This window comes from Zonotrichia leucophrys, chromosome 2, assembly GCF_028769735.1.
Source record: "Zonotrichia leucophrys gambelii isolate GWCS_2022_RI chromosome 2, RI_Zleu_2.0, whole genome shotgun sequence".
Lineage (NCBI taxonomy): Eukaryota > Metazoa > Chordata > Aves > Passeriformes > Passerellidae > Zonotrichia > Zonotrichia leucophrys.
Genome location: NC_088171.1, coordinates 1697738 through 1711106, shown reverse-complemented (window position 1 = coordinate 1711106; position 13369 = coordinate 1697738). Strand labels below are relative to the sequence as shown.

Here is a 13369-nt window from a genome sequence, read left to right as displayed (position 1 = left end):
TTTCAGAGGCCTTGGAGCCATTTTTCCTGGAGGAAATAAATAATTTGGGAATATAGAGGGAGGAAAAAATGGGAAAAGAGATCTGAAAAAAAAGGGAATTCCAGGAATTTTTGGAGCTGTTTTGGTTGGAAGGAATGAATTCAATAATTTGGGAAAATAGAGAGGAAAACAATGGGGGAAATGGAAAAAAAAAATGGGAAATTTCAGGAATTTTCAGAATGGTTTTCAAGGAGCCATTTTGCTGGAATAAATGGAATAATTTGGGAAAATAAAAAGGAAAAAAAATGGGAAAAATGGAAAAAATTGGGGAAATTCCGGGAATTTTTGGATTCCATGCAGCCATTTTTCCTGGAGGAAATAAATAATTTGGGAATATAGAGGGGGGAAAATTGGGAAAAAATGTGGGAGAAAAGGGAGAATTCCAGGAATTTTTGGAGCTGTTTTGGTTGGAAGGAAATGAATAATTTGGGAAAATTGAGAGAAAAAATGGGAAAAATGGGGAAAAAAGGGGAAAATTTCAGGAATTTTCAGAATGGTTTTCAAGGAGCCATTTTGCTGGAATAAATGGAATAATTTGGGAAAATAAAAAGGGACAAAAATGGGAAAAATGGAAAAATTTGGGGAAATTCTGGGAATTTTCAAAGTCCATGCAACTATTTTTCCTGGAGGAAATAAATAATTTGGGAATATAGAGGGGAAGAAAAATGGGAAAAATAGATCTGAAAAAAAAGGGAATTCCAGGAATTTTTGGAGCTGTTTTGACTGGAAGGAATTCAATAATTCAGGAAAATAGAGAGGGGGAAAAAATGGGAAGAATGGGGAAAAAAGGGGAAAATTCCAGGAATTTTCAGAGGCCAAGGAGCCATTTTGCTGGAATAAATGGAATAATTTGGGAAAATAAAAAGGAAAAAAAAATGGGAAAAATGGAAAAAATTGGGGAAATTCCGGGAATTTTTGGATTCCATGCAGCCATTTTTCCTGGAGGAAATAAATAATTTGGGAATACAGAGGGAAAGAAAAATGGGAAAAATAGATCTGAAAAAAAAGGGAATTCCAGGAATTTTTGGAGATGTTTTGGTTGGAAGGAAATGAATAATTTGGGAAAATAGAGAGGGGAAAAAAATGGGAAAAATGGGGAAAAAAGGGGAAAATTTCAGGAATTTTCAGAATGGTTTTCAAGGAGCCATTTTGCTGGAATAAATGGAATAATTTGGGAAAATAAAAAGGAAAAAAAATGGGAAAAATGGAAAAAATTGGGGAAATTCTGGGAATTTTTGGAGCTGTTTTGGTTGGAAGGAATGAATTGAATAATTTGGGAAAATTGAGAGAAAAAAATGGGAAGAATGGGGAAAAAAGGGGAAAATTTCAGGAATTTTCAGAGGCCAAGGAGCCATTTTGCTGGAATAAATGGAATAATTTGGGAAAAAGGAAAAAAAAAAAGAGATAAATAAAAAAAAATTGGGGAAATTCCGGGAATTTTCAGAGTCCATGCAGCCATTTTTCCTGGAGGAAATAAATAATTTGGGAATACAGAGGGAAAGAAAAATGGGAAAAATAGATCTGAAAAAAAGGAAATTCCAGGAATTTTTGGAGATGTTTTGGTTGGAAGGAATTCAATAATTCAGGAAAATAGAGAGGGGGAAAAAATGGGAAAAATGGGGAAAAAAAGGGGAAAATTTCAGGAATTTTCAGAGGCCAAGGAACCATTTTGCTGGAATAAATGGAATAATTTGGGAAAAAGGAAAAAAAATGGGAAAAATGGAAAAAATTGGGGAAATTCCGGGAATTTTCAGAGTCCATGCAGCCATTTTTCCTGGAGGAAATAAATAATTTGGGAATACAGAGGGAAAGAAAAATGGGAAAAAAAGATCTGAAAAAAAAGGGAATTCCAGGAATTTTTGGAGATGTTTTGGTTGGAAGGAAATGAATAATTTGGGAAAATAGAGAGGGGGAAAAAATGGGAAGAATGGGGAAAAAAGGGGAAAATTTCAGGAATTTTCAGAATGGTTTTCAAGGAGCCATTTTGCTGGAATAAATGGAATAATTTGGGAAAATAAAAAGGAAAAAAAATGGGAAAAATGGAAAAAATTGGGGAAATTCTGGGAATTTTTGGATTCCATGTAGCCATTTTTCCTGGAGGAAATAAATAATTTGGGAATATAGAGGAGGCAAAAAAATGGGAAAAGAGATCTGGAAAAAAAGGGGGAATTCCAGGAATTTTTGGAGCTGTTTTGAAGCTGTTTTCTGTCTGGAAAATAGAGAAGGGGAAAAAATGGGAAGAATGAGGAAAAAAGGGGAAAATTCCAGGAATTTTTGGAGGCCATGGAGCCGTTTTTGCCGGAATGGGACAAACTCTATCCCAAACTCTCTGGGGTGGGAAAAATTCCCACTTTCCTTGGAGTCATCCCAAAAAAGAATTCCTGGAAAAGCCCCAGCCAGGAAAATCAGGGCCAGGAATTTCCCTGGATTTGGAATTTCCCTGGATCGGGAACGCTGATCCCGATGAAAACACGGATTGATCCCAAAAACCCACCCCGGCCTCATTCCCCATTCCCGATTTTCAGGAAAACATTCCCACAAAACATTTCCTCTTCCCAGCAGGAATTCCCAGCCAGAAATCCCTTCCCAGATCGATTCCAGGTGGGGAATTCCAGAGCAAAATTCCCAGAAAATTCCGGGATTTACCCGCCTGGAGCAGAGGTTTGATGATGAGGGCGTCGATCCGGGCCAGGCAGGAGGAGAAGTTTTCCTCCAGCTCCAGCAGCAATTCCAAAATTCCCGAAATTCCAGCTGCGGACATGGCCTGGAAAAGAGCGGGAATGGATCAAATCCCTGGGAATCCCTCGGATTCCATCCCCGAGGTTTTTCCTTGGATTTCCAGCAAAGCTTGGGTGGGGCCGATCCCAAAAATCCTCGGGAAAAGTTGGGAGAGGAACGGAAACCAAACGGCTCAAGCAGAGACAACCCAGCCCCGTTTTCCCAAATTTTTCCAAATTTTTTCCAAATTTTCCCAAATTTTTCCAAATTTTCCCAAATTTTTTCCAAATTTTCCCAAATTCCTCCAAATTTTCTCAAATTTTCCCAAATTTTTCCAAATTTTTCTGAATTTTTTCCAAATTTTTCCCAAATTTTCCCACATTTTCCCACTTTTTCCCAATTTTTCCCAATTTTTCCCAATTTTTCCCAATTTTTCCCAGTTTTTCCCAATTTTTCCCAAATTTTCCCATATTTTTCCCAAATTTTCCCACATTTTCCCAATTTTTCCCACATTTTCCCACATTTTTCCAAATTTTCCCAAATTTTCCCAAATTTTCCAAATTTTCCCAAATTTTCCCAATTTTCCCACATTTTCCCAAATTTTCCCATATTTTTCCCAAATTTTCCCAAATTTTTCCCAATTTTTCCCAATTTTTCCCAATTTTTCCCATATTTTTCCCAAATTTTTCCCAAATTTTCCCACATTTTCCCAAATTTTCCCAATTTTTCCAAATTTTCCCAAATTTTCCCAATTTTTCCCATATTTTTCCCACATTTTCCCAAATTTTCCCAAATTTTCCCACATTTTCCCAAATTTTCCCAATTTTTCCCAGATTTTCCCAGATTTTTCAAATTTTCCCAAATTTTCCCAATTTTTCCCAATTTTTCCCACATTTTCCCACATTTTCCCAATTTTTCCCAATTTTTCCCAATTTTTCCCAATTTTTCCCAGATTTTCCAAATTTTTCCCAATTTTCCCAAATTTTCCCAATTTTTCCAATTTTTCCCAATTTTTCCCAAATTTTCCCATATTTTTCCCAAATTTTCCCCAATTTTCCCACATTTTTCCAAGCTTTCCCAAATTTTCCCACATTTTCCCACATTTTCCCAATTTTTCCCAATTTTTTCCCAAATTTTCCCAATTTTCCCAATTTTTCCCAAATTTTCCCAATTTTCCCCAATTTTTCCCAATTTTTCCCAAATTTTTCCCAAATTTTTCCAAATTTTCCCACATTTTCCCAATTTTTCCCAATTTTTCCCAATTTTTCCCAATTTTTCCCAAATTCCCAATGATCTCAGAGCTGGAAAAGCCTGGAATTAATTCCAAGGATTAATCTTGATGGGTTTTTTCCCATTCCAAAGGGTTTTTCCAGTAGAAAATCCTGGAAATCCCAAGGATGAAGGAGAAATCGCATTCCCATCCCACCCATTCCCAAATTCCCGATGATCCAGGCTGGAATTAATTCCTTGTGGTGATCCCGATGAATTCCAGAGAGGAAAATCCCAGAAATCCACGGGATGAAGGAGAAATCTCTTCCCACCCATCTCATTCCCATTTTTCTCCCTCTTTTCCCAAATTCCCGATGATCTCAGAGCCACAAAATATTCGGAAAAACCTGGGATCAGTTCCTTCAGGAATTAATGGAATCCAGCAGGATTATTTTTAATTGCCCAAAGAAAATTCCCACAATTCCCAGAGAAAATTCCCCCAATTCCCAGGAAGAATTCCCACAATTCCTGGAGGAATTTCCCCCAATTCCCAGAAGAAATTTCCCCAATTCCCACAGAAAATTTTCTCAATTTCTGCAGAAATTTCCTACAATTCCTGGAGAAATTTCCCACAATTCCTGGAGGAATTTCCCACAATTCCCAGAGAAAATTCCCCCAATTCCCACAGAAAATTTTCCCAGTTCCTGCAGAAATTTTCCCCAATTCCCAGGAAGAATTCCCACAATTCCTGAGGAATTTCTCACAATTCCCAGGAAGAATTCCTAAAATTCCTGAGGAATTTCCCACAATTCCCACAGAAAATTCTCCCAATTCCCACAGAAAATTTTCCCCAGTTCCCAGGAAGAATTCCCACAATTCCTGGAGAAATTTCCAACAATTCCCAGAGGAAATTTCCCCCAATTCCCAGGAAAAATTCCTGGAGGAATTTCCCACAATTCCCAGAGGAAATTCCCCCAATTCCCAGAAAGAATTCCTACAATTCCTGGAGGAATTTCCCACAATTCCCAGAGATGGTTCCCCCAATTCCCAGAGGAAATTTCCCCCAATTCCCAGGAAAAATTTCTGCAGGAATTTCCCCCAATTCCTAGAGAAAGTTCCCACAATTCCTAAAAGAAATTCCCCCAATTCCCACAGAAAATTTTCTCAATTCCTGCAGAAATTTCCCCCAATTCCCAGAAAGAATTCCTACAATTCCTGGAGGAATTTCCCACAATTCCCAGAGAAAATTCTCCCAATTCCCACAGAAAATTTTCCCAGTTCCTGCAGAAATTTCCCCCAATTCCCAGAAAGAATTCCTACAATTCCTGGGGGGAATTTCCCCCAATTCCTAGAGAAGGTTCCCACAATTCCCAGAGAAAATTCCCCCAATTCCCACAGAAAATTTTCCCAATTCCTGCAGAAATTTCCCCCAATTCCCAGAAAGAATTCCTACAATTCCTGGAGGAATTTCCCACAATTCCCAGAGAAAATTCCCCCAATTCCCAGAAAGAATTCCTACAATTCCTGGAGAAATTTCCCACAATTCCCAGAGGAAATTTCCCCCAATTCCCAGGAAAAATTCCTGGAGGAATTTCCCACAATTCCCAGAGAAAATTCCCCCAATTCCCACAGAAAATTTTCTCAATTTCTGCAGAAATTTCCCCCAATTCCCAGGAAGAATTCCCACAATTCCTGGAGGAATTTCCCACAATTCCCAGAGAAAATTCCCCCAATTCCCAGGAAAAATTCCTGGAGGAATTTCCAACAATTCCCAGAGGAAATTTTCTCAATTTCTGCAGAAATTTCCCCCAATTCCCAGAAAGAATTCCTACAATTCCTGGGGCAATTTCCCCCAATTCCCAGAGAAAATTCTCCCAATTCCCACAGAAAATTTACCCCAGTTCCCAGGAAGAATTCCCACAATTCCTGGAGAAATTTCCCCCAATTCCCAGAAAGAATTCCTACAATTCCTGGAGGAATTTCCACAATTCCCAGAGAAAGTTCCCACAATTCCCAGAGGAAATTTCCCCCAATTCCCACAGAAAATTTTCCCAGTTCCTGCAGAAATTTCCCCCAATTCCCAGAAAGAATTCCTACAATTCCTGGGGCAATTTCCCCCAATTCCCAGAGAAAGTTCCCCCAAATCCCAGGAAGAATTCCCACAATTCCTGGAGGAATTTCCCACAATTCCCAGACAAATTCCCCCCAGCCCTTTCCTGCCCGAAGCCTTTCCCGAGGGAATTCCGGGTGCTTTGCATGAGGCTTTTCCAACGCCTCTGGAATGTCAACATTCCCGACATTCCCGAACAGGTCCGGCTGTGCCTCAGCTGGGCTGGGATTTGGTTTTGGCCACCAAACCCAAACCCCGGAGCCTTCCCGAGGTTTATTTTGCTCCCATTCCCAAAAAAAATAACTCTGGAATCAGGAATCTCCAAATTCCCAACTTTAGTCCCTGTTCCTCCCGGTTATTCCAGAATTTCTCTGGAATTCCCGCATTTTTTGGCCTCCAAAATTCGCTCCAGGCTGGGTTTTTTTTTTTGGGATGATCCCACCCACATTCCCAAAAATTCCCATTTTCCTGCTCTTTGGGATTGCAGCCATTCCAGGGAGCAGCTGCGCGTTCCAAAATTCCCAAAAATTCCCAAAAATTCCCATTTTCCTGCTCTTTGGGGTTGAAGCCATTCCAGGGAGCAGCTGCGCGTTCCAAAATTCCCAAAAATTCCCAAAAATTCCCATTTTCCCGCTCTTTGGGATTGCAGCCATTCCAGGGAGCAGCTGCACATTCCAAAATTCCCAAAAATTCCCAAAAATTCCCATTTTCCCGCTCTTTGGGGTTGAAGCCATTCCAGGGAGCAGCTGCACGTTCCAAAATTCCCCAAAATTCCCAAAAATTCCCATTTTCCCGCTCTTTGGGATTGCAGCCATTCCAGGGAGCAGCTGCGCATTCCAAAATTCCCAAAAATTCCCATTTTCCCGCTCTTTGGGATTGCAGCCATTCCAGGGAGCAGCTGCGCGTTCCAAAATTCCCAAAAATTCCCAAAAATTCCCAAAAATTCCCATTTTCCTGCTCTTTGGGATTGATGCCATTCCAGGGAGCAGCTGCGCGTTCCAAAATTCCCAAAAATTCCCAAAAATTCCCATTTTCCCGCTCTTTGGATTGCAGCCATTCCAGGGAGCAGCTGCACATTCCAAAATTCCCAAAAATTCCCAAAAATTCCCATTTTCCCGCTCTTTGGGATTGATGCCATTCCAGGGAGCAGCTGGGGGTTCCAAAATTCCCAAAAATTCCCAAAAATTCCCATTTTCCTGCTCTTTGGGATTGCAGCCATTCCAGGGAGCAGCTGCGCGTTCCAAAATTCCCAAAAATTCCCAAAAATTCCCATTTTCCTGCTCTTTGGGATTGATGCCATTCCAGGGAGCAGCTGCACATTCCAAAATTCCCAAAAATTCCCATTTTCCCGCTCTTTGGGATTGCAGCCATTCCAGGGAGCAGCTGCGCGTTCCAAAATTCCCAAAAATTCCCAAAAATTCCCAAAAATTCCCATTTTCCCGCTCTTTGGGATTGCAGCCATTCCAGGGAGCAGCCGCGCGTTCCAAATGGGTTTTACCTGAACAGCCCCAGCTTTAGGCCGGGCCTGCACAAACCCCATTAAACCCAGTTTAAACCCAGCCCCAAATTAAACCCAAATTTAAACCCAGACCCAAAATAAACCACAGTTTAAACCCAGCCCCAATTTAAACGGAAGTTTAAACCCAGCCTCAAATGAGCCCCAAAATAAACCCAAATTTAAACCCAGCCCCAATTTAGGCCACAGTTTAAACCCAGCCCCGAATAAGCCCCAAAATAAACCACAGTTTAAACCCAGCCCCAATTTAATCCACGATTTAAACCCAGCCCCAAGTTTAAACCAAAGCGTAAACCCAGTCCCAAAATAACCCCAAGTTTAAACCCAGCCCCAAACTAAACCCAAATTTAAACCCAGCCCCAATTTAGGCCACAGTTTAAACCCAGTCCCGAAATAAACCACAGTTTAAACCCAGCCCCGAAATAAACCACGGTTTAAACCCAGCCCCAATTTAATCCACGGTTTAAACTCAGCCCCACATGAAATCAAAGTTTAAATCCAGCCCCAAATGAAACCAACGTTTAAACCCAGCCCCAAAATAAACCCAAATTTAAACCCAGCCCAATTTAAACGAAAGTTTAAACCCAGACCCAAACGAGCCCCAAAATAACCCCAAATTTAAACCCAGCCCCAAATGAAATCCAAGCTTAAACCAAGCCTCAAATGAGCACCAAAATAAACCACAGTTTAAACCCAGCCCCGAAATAAACCACAGTTTAAACCCAGCCCCAAATTAAACCAAAGTTTAAACCCAGCCCCAAAATAAACCCAAATTTAAACCCAGCCCAAATTTAATCCACAGTTTAAACTCTGCCCCAAATGAAATCAAAATTTAAACCCAGCCCCAAATGAGCCCCAAAATAAACCAAAGTTAAACCCAGCCCCAAAATAAACCACAGTTCAAACCCAGCCCCAAGTTTAAACCAAAGCTCAAACCCAGCCCCAAAATAAACCCAAATTTAAACCCAACCCAAATTTAAACCCAGCCCCAATTTAAGCCACAGTTTAAACCCAGCCCCAAAATAAACCCAAATTTAAACCCAGCCCCAATTTAGGCCACAGTTTAAACTCTGCCCCAAATGAAATCAAAGTTTAAACCCAGCCCCAAATGAGCCCCAAAATAAACTCAAATTTAAACCCAGACCCAAATGAAATCAAAATTTAAACCCAGCCCCAAATGAGCCCCAAAATAAACCACGGTTTAAACCCAGCTCCGAAATAAACCACAGCTTAAACCCAGCCCCACATGAAATCAAAGTTTAAACCCAGCCCCAAATGAAATCCAAGTTTAAACCCAGCCCCAAAATAAACCCAAATTTAAACCCAGCCCCAATTTAGGCCACAGTTTAAATCCAGCCCCAAATTAAATCCAAATTTAAACCCAGTCCCCAATGAAACCAAAGTTTAAAGCCAGCCTCAAATGAGCTCCAAAATAAACCACAGTTTAAACCCAGCCCCAAATGAAATCCAAGTTTAAACCCAGCCCCAAAATAAACCACAGTTTAAACCCAGCCCCAATTTAATCCACAGTTTGAACCCAGCCCCAAGTTTAAACCAAAGTTTAAACCCAGCCCCAAAATAAACCCAAGTTTAAACCCAGCCCCAAATGAAATCAAAGTTTAAACCCAGCCCCAAATGAGCCCCAAAATAAACCACAGTTTAAACCCAGCCCCAAATTAAATCCAAATTTAAACCCAGCCCCAATTTAGGCCACAGTTTAAACTCAGCCTCAAAATAAACCACAGTTTAAACCCAGCCCCAGTTTAATCCACAGTTTAAACCCAGCCCCAAGTTTAAACCAAAGTTTAAACTCAGCCCCAAATGAAACCAAAGTTTAAACCCAGCCCCAAAATAACCCCAAATTTAAACCCAGCCCCAAACTAAACCCAAATTTAAACCCAACCCAAATTAAAACCCAGCCCCAATTTAGGCCACAGTTTAAACCCAGCCCCAAATGAAATCAAAGTTTAAACCCAGCCTCAAATGAGCACCAAAATAAACCACAGTTTAAACCCAGCCCTGAAATAAACCACAGTTTAAACCCAGCCCCAATTTAAACCAAAGTTTAAACTCAGCCCCAAATGAAACCAAAGTTTAAACCCAGCCCCAAAATAAACCCAAATTTAAACCCAGCCCCAATTTAGGCCACAGTTTAAACCCAGCCCCAAAATGAAATCAAAGTCTAAACCCAGCCTCAAATAAGCCCCAAAATAAACCACAGTTTAAACCCAGCCCTGAAATAAACCACGGTTGAAACTCAGCTTCAAATGAACCCCACGTTTAAACCAAAGCTTAAACCCAGCCCCAAAATAAACCCAAATTTAAACCCAACCCAAATGAAATCAAAGTTTAAACCCAGCCCCAAATGAGCCCCAAAATAAACCACAGTTTAAACCCAGCCCCAAAATAAACCACAGTTTAAACCCAGCCCCAAAATAAACCACAGTTTAAACCCAGCCCCAAAATAAACCACAGTTTAAACCCAGCCCCAAAATAAACCACAGTTTAAAGCCAGCCCCGAAATAAACCACAGTTTAAACTCAGCCCCGAAATAAACCCAAATTCAAACCCAGCCCCTCCATTGCCTTTAACTCTTTATTATTTTTAAAAAGCCTCCAAAGCGTCGCTTCCCACCCAAAACCGCGCCTGGAATCCCGACTTTCCTTGGAATTCCGAAACTCCTGGAAGGGTTTTTATGGGATCGCCTTTCCCCGGACAGAAACCTGTTAAACCCGAGTTTATCAGCGCGGATTTAATTCCGCATCCCTTGGCACGGCCGCGGCTTTTCCAGCTTTGTTCCGTCCTGGAATTACAGGCGAGGCTGGAAAATCCCTCGGGAATCCCGCCTGGAAAAGCCGCGCTGGGAGCGAGCACCGCGTTTAAAATCGGGGTTTTATTTTCGGGAGTGAAATCCCTTAAAAAAGAGCTGGAATTCCTTAAGGAAAAGCGGGGTTTTGTGGGAAAATCCGCGCCGGGATTTGGAATCTGATCCCGGTTCAACCTGGGGAAAATTCCCAAATTTCTTCCGGACTAAATCAAAGCAAGCAGGGAATTCCCGAAATTTGCTGGATTTTGGAGGGACCCACCTGGAAGGAGGCAGCGCAGGAAAATTCCCGGCTGGGAAAATTCCCAAATTTCCTCCGGACTAAATCAAAGCAAGCAGGAAATTCCCGAAATTTGCTGGATTTTGGAGGGACCCACCTGGAAGGAGGCAGCGCAGGAAAATTCCCGGCTGGGAAAATTCCCAAATTTCCTCCGGACTAAATCAAAGCAAGCAGGAAAATTCCCGGCTGGGAAAATTCCCAAATTTCCTCCGGACTAAATCAAAGCAAGCAGGAAAATTCCCGGCTGGGAAAATTCCCAAATTTCTTCCCGGACTAAATCAAAGCAAGCAGGAAATTCCCGGCTGGGAAAATTCCCAAATTTCTTCCCGGATTAAATCAAAGCAAGCAGGAAATTCCCGAAGTTTGCTGGATTTTGGAAGGGACCCACCTGGAAGGAGGCAGCGCAGGAAAATTCCCGGCTGGGAAAATTCCCAAATTTCTTCCGGACTAAATCAAAGCAAGCAGGAAAATTCCCGGCTGGGAAAATTCCCAAATTTCCTCCGGACTAAATCAAAGCAAGCAGGAAATTCCCGAAATTTGCTGGATTTTGGAGGGACCCACCTGGAAGGAGGCAGCGCAGGAAAATTCCCGGCTGGGAAAATTCCCAAATTTCCTCCGGACTAAATCAAAGCAAGCAGGAAAATTCCCGGCTGGGAAAATTCCCAAATTTCCTCCGGACTAAATCAAAGCAAGCAGGAAATTCCCGAAATTTGCTGGATTTTGGAGGGGACCCACCTGGAAAGAGGCAGCGCAGGAAAATTCCCGGCTGGGAAAATTCCCAAATTTCTTCCGGACTAAATCAAAGCAAGCAGGAAATTCCCGGCTGGGAAAATTCCCAAATTTCCTCCGGACTAAATCAAAGCAAGCAGGAAAATTCCCGGCTGGGAAAATTCCCAAATTTCCTCCGGATTAAATCAAAGCAAGCAGGAAATTCCCGAAGTTTGCTGGATTTTGGAGGGACCCACCTGGAAAGAGGCAGCGCAGGAAAATTCCCGGCTGGGAAAATCTCCGGGAAGCGCAGAAATCCGGGAATTCTCGCTGTTCCCCAGGCTGGAATTTTTCCCTCCCATCTTTTCCCCTCCCACATTTGGGAGGCAGAGCCCCAAATCCCAAAACACCCACGGGAGCCGGGAATTGCAAAATCCCAAATTTCGGCTCCCCCAAAGTTCCTGCTCCTCCTCTTCCTCCCACCCCGGCTTTTATTATTTTATTTATTTATTTATTTATTTATTTATTTATTTATTTAAATAATCCCGGATTTTGTCAGGCCGGATTTTGTCATCCCGGATTTTGTCAACTTGGGGGAAGTAGTTGAACTTTCGGGAAGTTGAAAATTCGAGAAGTGAAAGGAAAAAAAAAAATAAAAATAAAAATAAAAAAAGGTCAGGAGGGGTTTTGGGGAAAGTTTCGTTTCTCGGCCTCGCTCTGTTCTCACAGAGCTTCTCCCAAAAAAATTTAAAAAAATAAAAAAATTTTGGGTTTTTTTTTCTTCCTCTTTCCAGGCTCGCTCCCATTTGTTGGAAATTCCAGGAATTCCTTGGAAAAGGAGAATTTTCCTGCCTCACGCCGCTTCCCTTCCGCATTAAAACCCCAAAACCAACGCCAAACTTCCCCAATCCCTCGGGCAGGAGCTCCCAGAGTTCTCTGCTGCGCCTCCGCCTTTAACTCTTTCCCTTCCTCCTAAAAAAATCCTAAATCCAACCCCAAAATTCCCAAATCCATCGGTCCGGAGCTCCCAGAGTTCTCTGTGCAGCTCAGCCACTTTTAACTCTTTCCCTTCCTCCTAAAAAATCCTAAATCCGACCCCAAAATTCCCAAATCCATCCCTCAGGAGATCCCAGAGTTCTCTGCGCACCTCAGCCACCTTTAACCATTTCCCTTCCTCCTAAAAATCCTAAATCCGACTCCAAAATTCCTAAAACTTTTTAAGGAGATCCCGGACACCTCAGCCACCTTTAACTCTTTCCCTTCCTCCTAAAAAATCCTAAATCCAACCCCAAAATTCCCAAATCCATCCCTCAGGAAATCCAGGCACTTCAGCCTCAGGAACTTTTTCCGCTCCTCCTAAAAACCCTAAATCCGACCCCAAAAATTCCCAAATCCATCCCTCAGGAGATCCCAGAGTTCTCTGAGCACCTCAGCCACCTTTAACCATTTCCCTTCCTCCTAAAAACCCTAAATCCAACCCCAAAAATTCCCAAATCCATCCCTCAGGAGATCCCAGAGTTCTCTGAGCACCTCAGCCACCTTTAACCATTTCCCTTCCTCCTAAAAAACCCTAAATCCAACCCTAAAATTCCCAAATCCATCCCTCAGGAAATCCAGGCACTTCAGCCTCAGGAACTTTTTCCGCTCCTCCTAAAAATCCTAAATCCAACCCCAAAAATTCCCAAATCCATCCCTCAGGAGATCCCAGACACCTCAGCCACCTTTAACCATTTCCCTTCCTCCTAAAAAATCCTAAATCCAACCCCAAAATTCCCAAATCCATTCCTCAGGAGATCCCAGGCATTTCAGCCTCAGGAACTTTTTCCGCTCCTCCTAAAAACCCTAAATCCAACCCCAAAAATTCCCAAATCCATCCCTGAGGAGATCCCAGAGTTCTCTGCTCTATCTCAGCCACTTTTAACTCTTTCCCCTCCTCCTAAAAATCCCAAATCCAGACCCAAAATT

The 13369-nt window shown here is 42.0% G+C and overlaps 1 protein-coding gene across 1 annotated transcript in view; it reads right to left on the bottom strand.

The window, feature by feature from the left end:
• The window catches only part of ALS2CL (ALS2 C-terminal like), a 100312-nt gene extending 88443 nt beyond the window's left edge, over nt 1-11869 (bottom strand). Inside the window, exons 1-2 of the mRNA XM_064703754.1 lie at nt 11662-11869; nt 2686-2803 (exon numbers count right to left, since the gene is read on the bottom strand). Of these exons, the coding sequence (XP_064559824.1) occupies nt 2686-2803; nt 11662-11766 (223 nt within the window). The 5' untranslated portion in view covers nt 11767-11869. The remainder of the gene's footprint in view (nt 1-2685; nt 2804-11661) is intronic.
• Nucleotides 11870-13369: the final 1500 nt, after the last annotated feature.